The following is a 21,911-nucleotide window of genomic DNA, read 5'->3' on the forward strand; positions in this document are numbered from 1 at the left end:
AGACATACCTGAGACCAGAGTAGTCTGAGACCTTTAGGTATCGAGACCGGGCAGGACAAGATGGAGACCAGACCAACATCTATGAAAAAATTTGGGTGTAGAAATCATTGTACGACAGGGTCCACGTGGGACCTATGAAACGTGCGTATCTGGCTGATCACAGAGTACGCAAGACCGGGTGTTCATAAGTGTGGCCCTATATATTCATGGTTTAGCCGTCCTCGCCCCCAGAGATTACGGCATGGAGATACTTAATACGGCAAAGAAGAGTGACACCATGACAGAGAGAAGTAAAGACCTGAGTGACATCATAACAGAGAAGTAAAGACCTGAGTGACATCATAACAGAAAGAAGTAAAGACCTGAGTGACATCATAACAGAAGTAAAGACCTGAGTGACATCATAACAGAGAAGTAAAGACCTGAGTGACATCATAACAGAAGTAAAGACCTGAGTGACATCATAACAGAGAGAAGTAAAGACCTTAGTGACATCATAACAGAGAGGAGTGACATCATAACAGAGAGAAGTAAAGACCTGAGTGACATCATAACAGAGAGAAGTAAAGACCTGAGTGACATCATAACAGAGAGAAGTAAAGACCTGAGTGACATCATAACAGAGAGAAGTAAAGACCTGAGTGACATCATAACAGAGAGGAGTGACATCATAACAGAGAAGTAAAGACCTGAGTGACATCATAACAGAAAGAAGTCAAGACCTGAGTGACATCATAACAGAAGTAAAGACCTGAGTGACATCATAACAGAGAAGTAAAGACCTGAGTGACATCATAACAGAAGTAAAGACCTGAGTGACATCATAACAGAGAGAAGTAAAGACCTGAGTGACATCATAACAGAGAGAAGTAAAGACCTGAGTGACATCATAACAGAGAGAAGTAAAGACCTGAGTGACATCATAACAGAAAGAAGTAAAGAGGAGTGACATCATAACAGAGAGAAGTAAAGAGGAGTGACATCATAACAGACAGAAGTAAAGAGGAGTGACATCATAACAGAGAGAAGTAAAGACCTGAGTGACATCATAACAGAGAGAAGTAAAGACCTGAGTGACATCATAACAGAGAAGTAAAGACCTGAGTGACATCATAACAGAGAGAAGTAAAGACCTGAGTGACATCATAACAGAGAGGAGTGACATCATAACAGAGAAGTAAAGACCTGAGTGACATCATAACAGAGAGAAGTAAAGACCTGAGTGACATCATAACAGAGAGAAGTAAAGACCTGAGTGACATCATAACAGAGAGAAGTAAAGACCTGAGTGACATCATAACAGAGAGAAGTAAAGACCTGAGTGACATCATAACAGAAAGAAGTAAAGAGGAGTGACATCATAACAGAGAGAAGTAAAGAGGAGTGACATCATAACAGACAGAAGTAAAGAGGAGTGACATCATAACAGACAGAAGTAAAGAGGAGTGACATCATAACAGAGAGAAGTAAAGACCTGAGTGACATCATAACAGAGAGAAGTAAAGACCTGAGTGACATCATAACAGAGAGAAGTAAAGACCTGAGTGACATCATAACAGAGAGAAGTAAAGACCTGAGTGACATCATAACAGAGAGGAGTGACATCATAACAGAGAAGTAAAGACCTGAGTGACATCATAACAGAAAGAAGTCAAGACCTGAGTGACATCATAACAGAAATAAGTCAAGACCTGAGTGACATCATAACAGAAAGGAGTAAAGTGGAGTGACATCATAACAGAGAGAAGTAAAGAGGAGTGACATCATAACAGAGAGAAGTAAAGACCTGAGTGACATCATAACAGAGAGAAATAAAGACCTGAGTGACATCATAACAGAGAGAAGTAAAGAGGAGTGACATCATAACAGAGAGAAGTAAAGACCTGAGTGACATAACAGAAAGAAGTAAAGAGGAGTGACATCATAACAGAGAGAAGTAAAGACCTGAGTGACATCATAACAGAGAGAAGTAAAGACCTGAGTGACATCATAACAGAGAGAAGTAAAGACCTGAGTGACATCATAACAGAGAGAAGTAAAGAGGAGTGACATCATAACAGAGAGAAGTAAAGACCTGAGTGACATCATAACAGAGAAGTAAAGACCTGAGTGACATCATAACAGAGAGAAGTAAAGAGGAGTGACATCATAACAGAGAGAAGTAAAGAGGAGTGACATCATAACAGAAAGAAGTAAAGACCTGAGTGACATCATAACAGAGAGAAGTAAAGAGGAGTGACATCATAACAGAGAAGTAAAGACCTGAGTGACATCATAACAGAAAGAAGTCAAGACCTGAGTGACATCATAACAGAAAGAAGTCAAGACCTGAGTGACATCATAACAGAAAGGAGTAAAGTGGAGTGACATCATAACAGAGAGAAGTAAAGAGGAGTGACATCATAACAGAGAGAAGTAAAGACCTGAGTGACATCATAACAGAGAAATAAAGACCTGAGTGACATCATAACAGAGAGAAGTAAAGAGGAGTGACATCATAACAGAGAGAAGGGAAGACCTGAGTGACATCATAACAGAAAGAAGTAAAGACCTGAGTGACATCATAACAGAGAGAAGTAAAGAGGAGTGACATCATAACAGAAAGAAGTAAAGACCTGAGTGACATCATAACAGAGAGAAGTAAAGACCTGAGTGACATCATAACAGAGAGAAGTAAAGAGGAGTGACATCATAATAGAGAGAAGTAAAGACCTTAGTGACATCATAACAGAAAGAAGTAAAGACCTGAGTGACATCATAACAGAAAGAAGTAAAGACCTGAGTGACATCATAAGAGAGAGAAGTAAAGAGGAGTGACATCATAATAGAAAGAAGTAAAGACCTGAGTGACATCATAACAGAGAGGAGTAAAGACCTGAGTGACATCATAACAGAGAGAAGTAAAGAGGAGTGACATCATAACAGAGAGAAGTAAAGACCTGAGTGACATCATAACAGAAAGAAGTAAAGAGGAGTGACATCATAACAGAGAGAAGTAAAGAGGAGTGACATCATAACAGAGAGAAGTAAAGAGGAGTGACATCATAACAGAGAGAAGTAAAGAGGAGTGACATCATAACAGAGAGAAGTAAAGAGGAGTGAAATCATAACAGAGAGAAGTAAAGACCTGAGTGACATCATAACAGAGAGAAGTAACGTCCAAATTGATAAGTGCCGAACTTTGCCCCCTTGGAAAAACATCGCTGCAAGAGAACACAGGAGGGGAGGGGATTTTTGTTTACCAGAATCCCACTGTGACATCACAAGGAGAGCACATTTGAAACAGAGCATTTTTTTCTGTGTTGTAAGACTTATGCAGACCACAAACAAAGGACTGGATGGGTTTATTTCACATTTTGTGGGTCAGTAGACACTCAGGTTACCCAAATTATATGTTCAGAAACACGGTAGAAGTGGATTTTTCATAATATGTCCCCTTTAATGCCAATTTAGTTTGCATTTGATAATAGCTTTTTAAGAGATATCAATGATTTGAACAACAAAGTTGTATACTTCCATATTACACTCCTTTCTGACTTCCAGTGTGCCCTCTGTAGGATCTGATTAAAGAAGCTGATGATTGACACCGTGGTGGTTTATTTGGATCTGTTTTGTGGTACCCTGTAAGGTCTAAGCTTTTTCTTACACACATTCAGAGACTTTTGAAGTCCAGTCAACAACATTCATCGTGTAGGCATCTCTGGACTGGCAGGCTTCGGGTTGGGGCAAAGTTCAAATTAAGGCCAGTTGCAAATTGGGTGGAACTCTTGCTGGGGACTGGCATGGCATGGGAGGACTGGGGGAAGGGGGTTTAAGGGGATTTCTATTTGTGCAGCGCCAGCATTGGGTGGGGGTGCAGGAGGGCCAGCAGGGCTGAAGGAAGGAGGCTGTTCACAGATAGGCTCCATCTCACCAGGGGGGAGGGGACTGGTGTCCTGTTGAGCGCAGAGCAGAAAGAGAGTCAAAGTGAATTTCTCTATCATTTTACAGAGTATGAGATGATTTTGTACATTAGAGGTGCCGTATGAAAGAATGAATAATGTAGAGCAGGACAGCACAGAAGAACGAGCGTTGTGAAGGTACAAATACTGTATATCATTTTCACTGTGAATCTGACGACTGATTTAGACTCACCAGTGCAGGATAGTATTCACAGCGAAGAGACACGACTCCGGTTGTCTTGGAATAAGATGATCGACAGACAGCATGTTGCTTTGAGACAGAAGAGAATGAAAGTAAGTGACCCAAACGATAAACACAAAGCTGCATCGTTATCTGATAGATGACTTTCAGACTACTGGATGTCCGCCAGTCTTAGATACAAACCAGTTCAATGCAAATCCAAACATTTTAGTTTGTCAGGCATCATGAAATGTCTTACAGGGTCATCACATTTATCACGACTTGTGCTGCTGCCCTCTTCTCCAGGTCACCCTTGTGAACGACATCTTAGAGCACCAATAGCCTAGCGGTTATGTTGTGCGCCCCATGTACAGAGGATATAGTCCTCATTGCAGCAGCCGTGGGTTCGAATCCAACCTCAGCCCTTTGCTGCATGTCATTCCTCTCTCCCAACATTTCAGAATCATTTTTTATTGCCAAGTACATTTACACATGCAAGGAATTTGACTCGGTGTATTGGTGCAAAAAACAGTTAACAAAGGAAATAAAGCAAAAATAGCAAGAACTTAAATAATAAAATATGAAAGCAATTACAATATATAATGTACAATTTAAAATGTAAAAATAGAAGAAACACAAATGTACAAAATGTGCAATGGAGGATCGGTGCATTTGTCTGTCTCTCTTCAGCTGTCCTATCCAATAAAGGCAATAAGGCTAAAAACAAATCACTTAAAGTGAAAGACATCTTAGTCTCAATGAGTTAATGACCTGGTTAAATAAAGGTTTAATAAAAAAAAACATGATTGACGTATTAATATTGGTTACATGATAAGCTGTGGGTGTGTGCGTGTCTGACTGTGTGTGTGTGTGTGTGTGTTGAGTTCCTGCTGTGCCGTGCTCCCTCTAAAGCCACGCCGCCTCACTTACATACACGAGCGCCGTCCCTCCAGAAGTGGACCTCAGTTCATCTCTTACATTGTGTAGAAACTACGTCGTCTCATGTCTCATTCAGCGGTAAGTAAACTCACAGTATAAACTCCTAAAGTCATCAGTGACGAGCTTTGAGTGTGGGCTAGAGCACGCAAGAGGTAGAGAGTGAGCGGGAGACAGGGAGGCGCCTGATTGGTTCATCAGATTGGTACCTTGTGGCAGACATTGGTTGAAGTTTTTACAGACTTACAATTGATACAGATGATGGACTTTCTTTGTTTCTTTTTCAGAGAACAGGAGTTATTAATTTCTGTCAGGACCTAAAGACAATTTACGCCAAAATCTGAAAAAGTGGATCTGGAGGAAATCAAAGTAATGTAAACACCAACAGAGACTTTGCTAACAGCCCTGACTTTGTTTTGGGTATTTGAACCCAACTGACTTCTTTTCCTCCTTTAAACAGTCTCACTAGACTGAAGCATACGTCGTGTATCAGTCCCCACCAAAGTCCTTACTTCTGTTTTTTTAAGTATATTTGTGGGGGAGTTTTTTTTAAGCATATGTCTTAAGGAGGACAGAACTAATGGGGTTTTTACAAACACAGGATAAGAGGTTCAGAACATTTTTAAAGACGATGTGATGCTTGTTGACATGTAAGGATTTGTTTGCAATAAGAAAAATAAGAAAAATATATCAATAGTTTGATTGAAGCTGCTCGCCAGCTCTCAGGCGCTTAGCAGCTAATGATGGTGAGAAACAGTAAGCTCCAAGAGACCGATGCCAAACTAAAAACAAAACATGAGCAACAGGAGATGGAAACTAATGCGCTCTAGCCGCCCCGCCACATGGAGGTTGTGTTCTCAGAGAAGTTCCTCAGATGTTCAAATTAATTTAATGTAGTTGAGTAAACTCACATTCGTTCTTTGTAATTTGTGTGCTTCAGTACTTTCTTTGGATTCTCCCTGAGAGAAGGAGTCCACTGAATTATAATTTGAAGGAGCAACAGGACTTACTCATCACCCCGCCTCATGTCTTCTGTTCAAATATAATATCATGGATTTTAAATTCTGCACACAATGTGGCAAAGCGTGGCCGTACTCTTGTGAAGCTTGAGTATGTATGAGTGACACTTACAGCTCTGTGGGAGCAAAGGGCTTTGCATGCCGCAGGAACTATTCTGGAAAACATCGGGCAGTTTGACTCAACCAGGGCGATCTCAGAGAAGTGTCTCATCCCTTGCAACATGATGTACTGAAAGAGAAAAGAGGATATGAGTAAGCACACTCATTAACACTAACATACAGGTGTTTAGTATTTAAGACCTAAGTCAGGCATGCAGGGGAAAGACAATATGTGTATTACTTACCCCAAGTTTCAGTCGTCCCACATCCTGCAGGACAAAGTAGTTCTGGTTGGTGGTGTTCTTGTTGAATTCTTTCACAGCTTCCAGTGCGGCGTTTAGACCTTCTTTATCGTTAAGTGCCATGATGACAGGACAGTCAGGGCAGGTCAGGGACAGTTCCTTTTTAGAGATCTCTACAAACACAGAGATGAATTGTTATGAGCCTGCTGTGTGACGGAGACAAGAAGAAGACGTGTCCAAATCATCACAGCTGAGCCGTTTAGCATTTGTACACCTTTTTACAATTATCATAGCAGCAATGTCAAATGAATGCAGGTTTTCTGAACTCCTTTGACCAGATAATTCTGTCTATAACATCAAACAAAAAGAGTAACAGGGATGTTGCAAACATTTCTGATGTAAATGTTGTGTTTAGGATTAGATACGTGGCGCCCACCTCTCTGCGTTTCACATGAATAACTGGTGACTTGGGCGTCACTCTCTACGACAGTCATCATGACAGTGCACTTGGACATCACCGACTACAAAGGAACACAGATTAGATTTGACTGTTGATACCTCACATTCCCACGGCAGGAAGAATTTACAATCACTTTGTCCACCGTTAGCTTGAGATGGATTTGATTTCGATGTCATAAAGGGGGGTCACTTACCCCGTCGTTGGCTTCACTGTACTCACAGTCCTCAAAGTGTTTGGGGTTGACCACATGGCATTGTGTCTCCCCCAGACCCAACTTCAGCTCAATGTTGCAACCTGTGTCAGTCTGGAAGCAATGGAAATGCAGACATTTATTACAAAGCAATGAAGTAAAATAAAGACTTGTACATTAGTTCCTCACAGGCTCCTGATTATAAATACTTGTGTTCATTCATGAGGTAGAAGGTAAAGTCGAAAAGAAGAGGTCAGCTCTAATAGTTTTGTTTTGTAAGATTGAATGACAAAAATAAGGATTTTATTTCAAACCCCCTGTAAATTAAATGCATTGCTTCTCCTAAATTGAAATGGTGAAACAATGAAAATCACAACATTGGTAACTGTTTGCAAACGTGTGCAGTAACTACTTATTTCTTCATTCCATACCTCTTCCATTTTGTTGCCGTTGATATCCAGGAGTCTGAACTTGTAGCCATGACTATGGTGCATGTCGATGTGATGCATTGCCAAACGGGCCGCTGCATTGACATTTTCAGAAGTGCATGTTACTGGCTCCAAAGCTGGAACAGAGTGGCAGAGCAGCACCGCTGAAAACAGCAACACCAGAGTGGAAAAGCCCTTCATGGTGCAGAGGAGAGATGGAACAGACTGTTGCAGTCAGGGACATTTTATAGACCTGCACTGGTTCATGGGAGGGAACGAGAGAGCAAACAAGGTGAAAAAAGAGCAGAGGTGTATCATGAGGACACGACCATACAGCTGCCAGAGTCCAGGAACAAACACAGACTTTACCCTGAGCAGTGCACTCATTAAAAACCCTTTGGGTACATCTTGTCCCACTCTACATTTTCATTTTGTCTAATGATGGGACAGTACACTCTCTTGGTTGCTCACCTTGGATTTGTAGTTTCAAGTTGCTGTCCCAAGTGATTACTTAGTTGAGCAGTACATTTTGTATTAACTCGGGAAAGTTCATGCTCAGATACAACTTTATGGGGCGCCGGTAGCCCCATGTATGGAGGCTGTAGTCCTCTAAGCAAGCGACCTGGGTTCGAATCCGATCTTGTGGCTCCTTTCCCGTGACATGTGCTCTCCCACAAACCCCAGGGTTTTATACTATCTACTATAAAGGAGCTCTAATTTTTTTAAGGGGGTAAATTTATTTACTTTGCAAATTATGTCAACAAAGAGGACATGCCATGTTTTTTTATATGTTCCAGTTTAACTGCTGGCTTGACTAAAAGGTGAAGTAACCCAACGTGTAGGCATGGCTGATGATTAACGTTCTTGACCCTGCAAGAAAAGAACATCCTATTACTTGAATTTATGAATGCTTTTTTGAAAATACATTTGCAGTCTGCTGAAATATAAATTCCCTTATGTACAACAATTGCGGAAATACTGAACTCCTTCACAGGGCGTACCACTGATTGCAACTACAAAAAATTAAATATAATATATGAAATATCTCCCAACTACAAAAGTAGTTCCAACATGTGGGAATGCATGTTCATGTGGGAGAAGTAAAGCTGTACAGACTTTTTAATATGTTGAAGAAAAACATTGATTTCAAAAACATGTCCAGAACAAGCTCTGATCTGAAAACTAGGAAGGTCTTGTCAGCTAGGTGGGTGAATCGAAACTTGCTTTGAGTAGATATTGATAGTGGGTCGTTGTCAGGCTTTGTTTGGACTGAGCACTTAAGTTTCATTCTCTGAGCATCAACAGGAGAGGCAGTTGACGCGTGTCACACCCTCTGTTGATTGCAAGCTAAAAATCTGGGGCGGAATTTTCACGAAAATCCAAGCTTAAAAGAGTCTGAATCCGAAACTGCCAGCAGAACAAGCTCTGATCTGAAAACTAGGAAGCTGCGTCTGACGCTTCAGCGTGGCCACAGAGCCCGGGCATCTCTGGTCATCTGCTAAACGCAACATGTGCTACAAAGAAATCTCTGTCATTCATGGGAACAGGAAAAGACACATCTGTCATAGAGAACAAAATCTTAATAACTTGGCTCAGCTTAAGAAAGCCTCTTTTACCCACCCTTCATTTACTTTTGGCCTCTGGAACTGTCAATCTGCTGTGAATAAAACTGAATTCATCCAAACACTTGCAAAAATGTCAGACATTCAGGCTGAAACCTGGATCCGCCCAGAAAATACAGTCACACCAGCTGCTCTTTCTGTTGACACAGTGTTCTCACACACACCCCGCTCTGTTGGACGTGGAGGTGGTACAGGTATCCTCATTTCTAATACCTGGAAATTCAATAAACTCTTCCCACTGAGCAACAACTCCTCATTTGAATATCACACAATGTTGGTTACTGCTCCTATTAAAATGTACATTGCTATCATTTACCGCCCACCAGGGTATAATCTGAATGATCAGAAATCCCTGATGATGGAACACCACTGATTGTAATGGGAGACATGAATATACACACTGATAAAGCCCAGGCAACAGACTTCCTTGCTCTCCTATCCTCATTTGACCTCACGCAGGTCCCAACTCCTCCAACCCACAAAGCTGGCAACACTCTTGATTTAATCCTGACTCGGAACTGCTCGACAGCAAACCTGACTGTCACCCCTCCGGATCTATCAGACCACTTCTTCATTCAATTCACAATCTCCTTGCCGGAACTCCCTCAGGCACACCCACAAATGGTGTCATACTACCAAAAGATGCGATCGGCTCAGCTGTCTAATGAGGTAATGGCTGCCATGCCTGCCCAAAGGTCTTTACCGCACTCTACAGACGAGGCTACAGACACACTCTGCTCCACACTAGCCTCATCTCTGAACAAGCTCTGCCCTCTGGTGTCCAAACCTGCTCGCAAAACCCACCCTAGCCCATGGCTCACGGAAGTCATAAGAGAGCAAAGAGCAGGGCTGAGGTCAGCAGAGAGAAAATGGCAAAAATCCAAACAGTCCTCAATGACTATAAGCAAAGACTTGTCTCATTCTCCTCCAGCCTGAAAACGGCCAAGACAACATATTATCAGAACAATATATGCAATGCCACAGATACAAGAAAAATGTTTTCTGCTTTTAACTCACTGCTTCAACCACCTCCTCCTCCACCCTCCGATCTGTTCACACCAGACATGTTTGCCTCGTATTTTACTGAAAAGGTTGTAACCATTAGTAACCGGTTTTCTGAGCCTGACCAACTCAGCCCAAAGGCACCAACCAAAAGTGCCTCACTCGACTCATTCTCCTCTCTGACTGAGGATGAAGTCTCTAAGCTTGTGCTAGACTCTTGGCCCACCACCTGTCCTCTGGACCCAATACCAAGCCTCCTGCAGACCATTTCCTCTCCGCTTAATGCTGCACTTAAGCATATCATCAATTCCTCTCTGTCAGCGGGTGTATTCCCCACCGCATTCAAGCAAGCTCGGGTCACCCCTCTGCTCAAAAAACCCACACTAAACCCAGCCCAGGTTGAAAACTACAGACCGGTTTCTCTTCTGCCTTTTCTGTCAAAAACACTTGAGCGCACAGTCTTTAAGCAAGTCTCTGAGTTCCTGTCCAGAAACGATCTGTTTGACCCAAATCAGTCAGCTGCGGGTCAGTCTTCAGTTCTATTACTGCTAGACCTGTCTGCTGCCTTTGACACAGTCAACCATCAAATCCTCCTATCCATGCTCTCTGAACTTGGCATCTCAGGATCTGCCCTCTGCTGGTTCGTGTCCTACCTCTCTGGGCGATCCTTTAGAGTGTCGTGGAAGGGAGAAGTGTCCAAAGTGCACAGCTTATCCACAGGGGTACCTCAAGAGTCAGTGCTTGGTCCCCTTCTCTTCTCTATATACACAAGCTCACTTGGTTCAATAATCCGCTCTCATGGCTTCTCATACCACTGCTATGCTGACGATACCCAGCTCTTCCTGTCATTCCCGCCAGACAATGTTACAGTCTCTGCAAGAATCTCATCATGCCTTGCTGATATCTCTAAATGGATGAATGAACGGCACCTTCAACTCAATCTTTCAAAGACTGAGCTCCTTGTCAACCCAGCCAGTCCTTCTATGCAACCACAGATCAATATCCAGCTTGGAACAACCAAACTCATGCCCGCAAAGTCTGCCCGGAACCTGGGTATCATGATTGATGACCAGCTAACTTTTAAGGTTCAAGTAGCCTCGATTGCCTGGTCATGTCGATTTGCCCTGTACAACATCAGGAAGATCAGACCTTACCTGTCAGAACATGCTACACATCTCCTGGTACAGGCTCTTGTGATATCACGCATCGATTATTGCAACTCTCTACTGGCAGGTCTTCCTACATGCACTATTAAACCTCTGCAAATGATACAAAATGCAGCAGCACGACTGGTCTTCAACCTTCCTAAAAGAGCACATGTCACTCCGCTGTTCATCTCCTTACACTGGCTCCCAGTTACTGCTCGCATCAAATTTAAAACTCTGCTGCTCGCTTACAAAACAGCGACAAAAACGGCTCCTCCTTACTTTAACTCTCTCATCCAGGTCTACACTCCCTCCACTACGCTCTGCCAATGAAAGGTGTCTGATCCAACCTTCATAACAGGGTCCTAAGTCTCTGACTAGACTCTTCTCCTCTGTTGCCCCCCGGTGGTGGAATGAACTTCCAAACTCCATTCGATCTGCAGAGTCCCTCTGCACCTTTAAGAAAAAGCTAAAGACCCAGCTCTTTATGAACACCTACTAACTTAATGATGATGGTCTCCATATCATTGATGATGATGATGGTTGTGACGATTGTTTTTGTTTGATAACAATGACTTATAAGATGGTTTCTATACTGATTAGAGCTCTCAAGAACTGCCGTCAATGTTGTCACACTGATGGTAGAGGCTGCTGAGTAAAGAGTCCATCAGTATTAACTCATCCATTCATACACATTCACACACTGATGGTAGAGGCTGCTGAGTAAAGAGTCCATCAGTATTAACTCATCCATTCATACACATTCACACACTGATGGTAGAGGCTGCTGTGTAAAGAGTCCATCAGTATTAACTCATCCATTCATACACATTCACACACTGATGGTAGAGGCTGCTGTGTAGTGAGACCATCAGAAGTAACTCATCCATTCATACACCCCGACGAAGCAGCGGGAGACATTCAGGGTTGAATGTCTTGCCTGTTGGGTACAATCACTTCTATCTGAACCAGTTCTCTTGCCCGCTTCCATTGCTGCAACACCTGTTGGTAGGGCTGGTAATCTTTAGGTGTCTCATGATTCGATTCAGAATCCATCTCACGATTCTGGATTCATGGATCAATGGATTCATAGTCTATTTTTGAATGAGTCCATACTTTAGGATCTACACCAGTCATCTATGAGACTGGCTGAATTTCTTGCTGCTCTATTTGGCATTCTATCGAGTTAAAGAGCTAGTCTTCACACTTAGCTTGGAGTGACTGATTCCAAAAAATGACCAAAAAAACAAACAAACTTTTTTTTTAAAGAAAAACAATAAATCGATTTTTGGAAGTGATCTTAGAAGATTAGAATCTTGATTTTTACATAAATCGATTTTTTCCCCACCTCTACTTGTTGGTTTGACCTGATAGCTTTTTTTTCAGCTCTCATATCTGGCAAACCGAGGGGCATCCAAAACGGCCGTGTGGGGGTGCATTAAAAGTGCCTACCTTCTCTGGTCCAAACAAATCCAGAGCATTCAGGAGCAGAATCTAAAGTTAGAAGGAGGACATACTGGCTGCTGCATTGTTGTCAGAGAAGCCAGCTCTTCAACATAGAATGTTTCCTTAATGTCTGATCATATAGTAAGCTCACTTTATAATTTCACTTACTACACATCTCACTGATTGGTCCTTTAAATGACCATTATATGATTGAAGGATGTGTGTTAGGTGGGGATTATTTCTGTAGTAGATGGACAATTATGAAAACGTGAAACAGACTGTGGATCATCTTAGATTTATTCAGCCACGGTCAGACAACACAGAAACACAACACACATGGCTGACAAAGTGCAGACCATCGCTGACCCATGCTGACCAAGATCTCACAATCATTGGCAAAGTGGCCATCATGGGCAAAATGGCTGGTTAGAAAACATATGTAAAGATCACAGGTCACATACTTGCATACAAGATACCAAAACTTAACAGAAAAGGTAGAAAACCTTTAATGTTCTATTTGGAAACTCAGATCATGTTCAGTTTCAAAGAATGAAATCTAAAGATATTGTCAGTGGTGAATTTACAGAACATTTGAAAACAAAGATGTTTAAATAATCAAAACTTAATGTATTTAATGATATCTAAAACATTCTTTAAAATCAAACCAAAATCAAATACTTTATGTCACATCTCGCACTTTTTTAATTAATCTTATTTTTATGTTTTCTTTCTTTTTTTTTTTTCTTTCTTTTTTTTTACAACAATAGATAAAATGTTTAAGCGGATATGTATTTTAGAAAGATAATCAATAGAATGGAAGCAATGACTTCAGGGTGCTCCAAAATAACCAACAAAATCTCTGCTAACTAGAAATGAAAGAAATCTCACATGATGTTTAAAATAAACACAAATCTGACCTTCCTGTCTACCCAAAAAACAGGAGAAAAAATGTTTAATTCAAACAAAAAAATTGAAAAAGCTTTAAGATTCCATGGAAAAATGTGGTAGTACTTATACCGTCTAGGATCAGGTTTTGAACAGTAAAATTAGTTATTGATTTGATAGACCTTAGAATCAATGCATAAACAAAAATAAAACAACAACTCATAATAATAGAAATTATTATCATGATAGTAAAGAGGGGTACAGCACTATTCAAAATTCAGGAAAATCCCAAAAATGGTCCAAAGATTTTTTAAGTATTATAATCTGCAGTATTTCTCGCATTGCAAAATAAACTTCAATGCATTAACATTTGATTAGTTATGGAGCTTAACCGTAACTACTAATAGATGTTTCAAAAATAAAGATAAATTATGAATAAATGAAAAATTGAAATCGTATAAAAGGTAACTGGGATTAATTATGATCATGAATGAAGTTACTGATCAAGAGTGGTATGATTTGCTGCGGTAAAATTAATATAATCAACGCTAAGAAATTTGAAAACTTTTGTTGACTAGAAAAAAATGGAATTTGGATTTATTTGGATCACAGAGCTCATTAACCATTTGTCACAGCTGTATTTGCTGTGGTCTCACAGGCAACATGTAGTTCGACTCTGACTCGGAAACTTTCTCCGCGGGGTACATCCCTGCTGATGTTTATGTAAACAGTATACTGTATCACATCATGCAAGACCTGGCCTTGGTCTCTGGGTGTCCCAAGTACTCATCGCAATGAGTGCAGTAGAAAGTATGACATCAGATTTTTTATGGCATTTGGTATTTGCCGGGAGTTTGTACCCGTGCCTGCTGTTGTCCGGTAGGTTAAAGGCTCAGATGGATCTCAAATTGCAAAAAATGTGTCCTAGAAAAAACTTTACTGCCATTTGAAATTGATTAAAAATAATCACCTTAGAATAGAAGTAAGCAGATTGAAACAAGACCAACTCCTCCTTTTAAATCTGGTTAAATTGATTTCAATTATTTGGTTTTTAATTCAATTTCACTCTTGAACATTAGCAACATTTCATGTTTCGATAAGAAGCTAGACTTTAGATAACTATACTTTAAGAATTGACTATAAAAAGTAGAACATGCATAGAATGATGTCTGAGTCAGCTTTTCATTGAGTGATACCATAAGTCACACAAACTAATAGGAGCTTTTTTATTTTGTTTGTGTTTGTGTAGCTTATATCACCACTGGTTGAAAATCTGAGTATGCTTGTTCATCATATTAAATAAAGAAATTTGGTGTTTTTTTTTGGTTTTTTTGCCTAAAATGTTTTAGTCTAAGGTTGCTCGTACTTAGATCTCCTATTGGACGATATGATAGGAAATGGACGTCTCCACCTTTTACCAATCGATCCACTGTACGAAAATCTGTTGTATCAACTTATTCTAAAATAATTATTCTATTAATGTAAAAATACGAATACTAAGTAGACCGGGATAATCTTATGCGCCCATTTCAAGTATGGCTTTTGAGTATTGATGTGTCCCTTCACCATCAGATTGTTTCTGTTGGATCAGAAAAGAAAAAAAAAATCAAATCAAATCAAATACAGTTGTATTGCTCCACATATCTTTGTAAGATTAAGAATGAGATGCTTTCTAACATGTTTGTTCATGAAGATCAGTCTGTAAATATCTTACTCGTTCAGAATGTGGTTATGTGATGTTGTTGTGTCTAATGTTTGTGGTGCCACATAGACTCTGGATGCATGTACTGTACAGTATCTATTGCAGTTGTCCTTTAACCTTGACTAGTTCTGATTACTTGAAGCATTCATGTGGCTGTGTCATAATGTAGTTTGCTTTCTATTGGTTTCGAGTTGCAAACAAGGAAGTGGTCACCCGGTTGGAAGGAATGCACAGTGGTCTCGGCTGGTGGAATCTACCACCTGCTTAGAGCACTCAGAAACAAAACAGAGTAAATACTTAGCATATTTGATCAATTAAAACAAGTAATCTTTCACATGAACACATTCCATCCTCTAGGCTTTGATTTCTAATACTGTCTGAGTAAAAAGATAAACCATTGTAGGAGAAAGATTATGATTAAAGGTATCTGCCTTTGACTCTGTCAGTCATTGCAGCGTATACAAACAGCTTGTCATATACAGTATGTCATAATATCAGCTTGTCATGCATTAACAGCTATGTTTGGGTTTAACATGTCTTAGTTTACTGACATGTTATGCATTATGACAAAACTGTAGAATTAGTTTATCTGTTAGTTCATCTACTGGTCCTATTTGTCTGTCTTATCATTTGTTTATGTTACAAGGCCATTGAAATCCCATGCTTTAAACACAGATAACATGTAGTCTCTATCCCACAAAAGATCACATGCTGCAGTGTTATTTATTAAAACCATGGACCTTAGTCCAATGTCTGTTTGTCAAAGCTACCTTCTATGGGATAGTGATTATCAGTCCATGCTGCTAAACAAGTCAAATAAAGTTCTATATTATAAAACTTAATCTGCTCTGGATCTACTCTCTTCGAGCAATTGTATTAACAGATGAATCTGCTAAAAGTTAGAAATGTGGTACCTATGTTATCACTTTTTTATGGTTAGTTATTTTACCTATTGTTTAAGAGTTTATTATTTTCCTATTTTTATTCATTTTATCATTTAACAATAACTTCATTAGTTCCATGCACACACAACAAATTAGTAAATATAGTGCACCCTTGTATAAACCGTAAGATAAAACAAGTCTGTTTTAATACATTTTCTTTGAAAATATGAATTTGTAAAATGTAGTCATATAAATTTAGTTTTCTGGACAGTAGGAAAACAAAATGACAATTGCTCGAGACTTTCAGACAAAACAAAACAAGACAGTCGACCAGCAACACATATTAGGCCTATTTCAGTCATTTTCTTCATTATTCTTTTTCCATTAGCCAACACTACATCCCTGAAACGATCTGCCTGCAGTCGCCTTTGATTCAGTTAGCAAGTTGCTATAAATGACTCTTCTTTATTCCTTATATTCTTCCATGTATTTCTGTATTGATACTTTTTCCATAAAAATCAATTTTTCATAAAAAAAATCATCAGCTGCTATCATTCTCTAATTAATTAATACAATTTTACATAGGGTTTCTACGCATTTTATTCTGCAAGCCAACCCCTACAGCTAAGTATTAGCTGCGCTAGTCCCCTGATTTATACATAACTTTAACACTGTTGGGCCACGCAGGCTTAGCACCTGCACCTCATTGAGTTATTCACTGAGATCACAAAGAGGCCTAAAAGGACTCTTAATCCCAGAATCCCCTGCGGTACTTCACGCCTACGTGTGAAGTAAGGGGGGACCGGAACCTCTCTCTCCTCATTGGAGGGGAGCTGAGGTAGACCCCCCATGGAGCAGGCCAGGCTACAAAGCTCCAAGACTTCCATTGTTCTCTCTCTTTCCACGCGCTGACTTCAAGTGTTCGGAGACCCAAGCTCACCTCCTGTTTCCTGCAACAATCTTCCTTTGTTTTAAGTTTTGGCGCGCAGGTAATCCGCGGCCGGCAGTGTTCCAAATCCCGAGCTCGGATTGTCCAGTGAACGCATCTCAGTTTCTCGGAGAGCGTCAGACTATAACAGATTATCAGAAAGATAACGGTCTTATTCCGTCCTGCAACGAAAGGACATCAACGGACATCTTTCCACTCGACGGAGAACCAATGAAGCCGCTCTTGCTGAAAGGGACCCTCGCCGCCATCAGACGCCTCTGCACCAGGACGGACAGAAGATCTGTTTTATCGCCGGACTCCTTTTTCCTTCACCAATCGCAGGCAAAGCGATTCACAAGTGAGGCTTAATTAGATCTGGGCAGAATTAGCTTTAGAGAGTGTTTTTAACAATTTTTATCTTTGTTGGACCGTCGCGTCCTGAGTTTTACCTGTTTAAAACTTGTTGTTGCCGTTTCGGACCGCTGCGTCCTATATGTGTTTAGCGTAACAGCGTTATAACCGGGTATTACTCTTCTGATCAGAAAGGCCAGTGTAAGCCGTATTAACTTGAATTCGGCCATTGGTTTGTTTCTGTGAATGAAGGGAATTACTCCGAGTTGTGGCGCGGGAGTCAGACTGTGATCCGGCCTCTTCAGGCACGCATTTCTCTCCACCTCTACGCTCCTCTACGCTCCTATTTTATCCTCTTTTCTTCCCCTTTGACTAACAGACACACACACATATTCTCGGGTAGACGTACATCTGGAGACTAACTCCACCGCGCTATTACACACATAGGCTACACACACATACACACACACACACACACACACACAGAGATCTATACACTCACGGCCATCCAGACGCCTCAGACACAGATCGTGTAGGGCCGAACTCGGTCTTTTTTAGACATTAAGGCCACATTAGGTCTTTGTTAGGTGTGCGCCATCGGAAGGGCGACCACATGGGACGAAGCAATTTCCCCCCTCTTCCCCCTTCTCTCTCTCTTCCATCCACAGACACAGACACACACACACAGACACATTCACACCCCTTTCACAAGCCTTGCTTGATAATGTTTGTTGCTTAGATTAGTTTATAATAGTTATTTGTTTGATTAAGTTCATTGATTTTGGATTGATGTTGCTTTGTTTAAATAAATTCTGTTATAATTTAAGAGAGCAGTTGTTTGTGATTACTGGTGTATTTACATTGTGATATAAGCTGGGTGCGAGGGCTTTGTGTACGGATTTCACGCCTTCAATTTATTAAATATAGTTATTAATTATTAATAATATTAGTAATTAAATAACTGATTCGAGACTGATTTGAGTGATATTTTGGTTATATTTCCCTGATTACAGGTTGGTGCCCCAAAACGAGATTAAACATAGTTTAATGATATTTTATTTATATTATTAATAATGAAGTATAATTATTAAAGAATATAACCAAAGTTGACTTGATACAACCCCAACAACACCGAGGTGCAAACCTTTGCAGCTCTACCAGTGTCCACACTGCAGTTTTTTTCTATGTTCCTCAAAGAAATATTCACAAATATAACATCGATATTCTAATCCCAAAGATAATCTCTGTCACAGCAGAAAGTCCTCTAATGAGTATGTTAGGAATACCATGTAAAACATAGACAACATAACAATAACATTAATTATCGATTTTAAATTTCATAAAGTCCAGAAATACAACACTGTGTGATTTAATTCAACTGCAGTACTTATAAATGTCCCATCCAATAATACTTCATATTCCAACTCATACAGAAATAGTCCCCAACAGGTCTTTTAACAAGAAATACTTCTTCCAGGCAAGCAAAAAAGTTGAATTGCTTACCTGGGTCTGAAGTGATCATTGTCGACTGTTCGTTGATGCCACTGTTAGGTGGGGGTTATTTCTGTAGTAGATGAACAATGATGAAATTGTGAAACAGACTGTGGATCATCTTAGATTTATTCAGCCATGGTCAGACAACACAGAAACACAACACACATGGCTGACAAAGTGCAGACCATCGCTGACCCATGTTGACCAAGAGCTCACAATCATTGGCAAAGTGGCCATCATGGGCAAAATGGCAAAATGGCAAAGTCTTCATCACACAGTGTGGCTTATATTCTGCTAGAAGGTACAGCCCACAAATTCCTTTCTTTTTGGGTAAATCACTGTAAAACAATAAAGATGACATGACACTGATTTGTATACGTAACAGATGTAGACTCTCTGTCTAGCAAACAGTTGTTGACAACATATGGTTGGCTCCTATCCAAACATAGATCTGCTACAATTTACATGTTTCACCATATAAGGTTACAGCTTCACAGACCCAAAAGTAGAATGACTGTGAGATGGTTGACACAATTTAAAGATATGTCCACAAAATTATCAAGATGAATGAATCCATGAAAATACGTACTAACAATGTGTCATAAGAACCCAAAAGAAATCTGTCTATCTGGTAAAAAAAAGTGCAGTGTTTTGTAGTGCATCAAAACTTTATTTTTTCTTTAAAATTGTTTTTAATAATGGAACAGCTCACAGAAATTGACTTAATTAATCCTGTCATGTGCCAAACCTGTGTTGGAGGAAGGAGAGAGGCGGGGGTAACCTCAGCCCTGTGATCCACCACCACACGACCCCCATGTCTCCGACTGCCCCGCTTAGAAGCTTCCAAATATGACCTCAAGCCCACCGGTTGCCTAATGAAATGAACTTGAGGCCTTGAGCACTTGACAAAGGCGCCTCAAGCAGCTTAAGAAGACCGGGCGGTCGTCGGACTGAGACAACCACTAATGACGTCTCACTGACCACTGTGCAGCCGTGAAAGTTATATAAGTGAAGGATTGAGCATGGCACCCACAAGAAACTAATCTTTGTTTAAAAGAAATTCACTTAGACAAATGCTTTATTTTTTACAGTTGTTTTTAATAATGAAAAAAACAAAACATATCCATAAGAAGAAATGTACTTTCTATCTGAATATGAACAATGGAGTCATGATCTGTCTGAATATGGCACCACACTAAGATACGTTCAAATAAAAGGTAACGAAAAGATTCATTTAAAAATAGCAGATGCACATTGTTTTATCAGTCTGTTTTCTGTGTGCAATGTTTCTGTAGATATGTATGTATGTACATATATACTCACACATACATATGCCTGGTATTATCGTTCTTGTTGTACCGTCCTGTCCAATTCAACACGCTGAGTAAATAAAAGTCCATAGAATAAGAATGAAACTGATTTTCATCTTGTGTGTTTATTGTCCTTCGATTTGTATTCTCAGTGTCTTAGAGTTGAGTGTTGGCCTCTCTCAGGGATAATAAAGAACCCTTGAACCTTGAAACTTGTCCACTGACCAATGAGAGAACTAGTAAACCTTACTGTAATTATCATTTCAGCAGTACCCTGGCAGGGAAGATAGTCCCAATATTTAAACATTTAAAGGAAGAATGTGCGACATGTTCCACATAAATAAATCATAGATCCAGTCTATCCTGTGTAAATGTGTCTCTGAGTCATGACTGTCTACAATGAGTGAGAAGCTTGAGTCCTACTGGCTGTGTTGTTGTCAGCGCCGTATTTACATGGACGGGACGGCCGGCTCCTCCCCTTGTGTATAAAAGCTGTTTTAGTCAAGAACTAGAGAGAAGAAGAACATACTCACTGATTATTTGGATGTTAGTAAGAGTTTTAGATCACGCTCATTCTGTGTCAGTTTACATGAAATGTGAAGCTACAAGCTAACTAAAGAGCGCTAACATTAGCATGCTAACACAACACTGCAGAACACAGGTGATTGCAGCTCGAGCAAAGTGGCTTACTCTTAATGTTGCTTAATTTTGGTGCGTTCTAATTCATAACTCCTTCATATGAACGAGTGGAGGGTGGTTGGAGGTGTGTCTCTGGAGGAGAGCGGAGGCTTCAGTATGGAGGAGGTGTGGCCAAACAGCAGTTTGTTTTGGTTCCATGCTGGGGCACATTCTTCCTTTAATGACAGGTTGTAAGTTGAGGAGAAAAAACAGAATATGCATACTTCATCCTTTTATAATTTCTGATGTGATTGTGACCCTTAATGAAACATGACTGCCTTAAGGAAAAAGTCGTTCACACACTCACAGTAAGTACTCCTCAGTCGGATCCAGGGACATGTCCAGACTTTTCTAACTGGGGTTGTCCCCCTTTGGCACTGACTTATGCAGGGGGGGCATGATGTCTGGGGGCACACACGCACATTAATTTAACTTTTTGACCCTTTCTATCCCCACTAATGATCTGTACTCATATGTAACACATTTGCGACATATAAATCTTCTTAGCTTGATTCTTTAGGGCCTCAAAAACAAAGATGTGCAAAGTCTCAAATTAAAGTTCTTAGAAAAGCATGAAAACTCTTGTGAGCTCTCTAACTTGCAAAAATACCTTTATTGACAATAAAGTCCATTTTACGTTTGACAGTGTACACAAAGTTTTTCCATGGAAATGTTTACGGTAAGAGAAGCAAAGTTTTTATTTACAAATGAAAGTATGACCATGGGCCTGTTGAAATCAGCCAGAATAGTTGATTTGTACTTAAGTCCCGCCTCTGATTAGGAAAATAGCCAATCATAGATCTGTATTTCTGGTTGGAACCTGAGGTGGCCAATCAGATTTCAAGGGGGCCATGCAACCCCTGGCCACCCATCTGGACCCGCCCCTGATCAGAACTTCTTAGGCCCTCACATTTCTTCTTTCTTCACTCAGTCATTCTTTGTTGCTTTGGCTCTAGCCGTGTATTTGA

The 21,911-nt window shown here is 40.3% G+C and overlaps 1 protein-coding gene and 1 long non-coding RNA gene across 2 annotated transcripts; one reads left to right on the forward strand and one right to left on the reverse strand.

Moving 5' to 3' along the window:
- Positions 1-273: 273 nt before the first annotated feature.
- LOC132972093 (uncharacterized) lies at positions 274-1,155 on the forward strand. Its single transcript, XR_009672860.1, has 3 exons — positions 274-443; positions 680-803; positions 1,027-1,155. It is a non-coding gene; the product is annotated as an uncharacterized LOC132972093 (long non-coding RNA).
- Positions 1,156-3,577: 2,422 nt separating this feature from the next.
- On the reverse strand, positions 3,578-7,727 carry LOC132971950 (fetuin-B-like; the record flags this gene model as incomplete). The annotated part of the gene is made up of 7 exons (XM_061034783.1): positions 3,578-3,935; positions 4,135-4,212; positions 6,190-6,306; positions 6,422-6,591; positions 6,855-6,939; positions 7,072-7,182; positions 7,500-7,727. Coding segments are annotated over 7 exons (987 nt in total), but the record flags the coding sequence as incomplete, so codon positions are not given.
- Positions 7,728-21,911: the final 14,184 nt, after the last annotated feature.

The sequence above is a fragment of the Labrus mixtus genome, chromosome 3 (genome assembly GCF_963584025.1).
Source record: "Labrus mixtus chromosome 3, fLabMix1.1, whole genome shotgun sequence".
Classification (NCBI taxonomy): domain Eukaryota; kingdom Metazoa; phylum Chordata; class Actinopteri; order Labriformes; family Labridae; genus Labrus; species Labrus mixtus.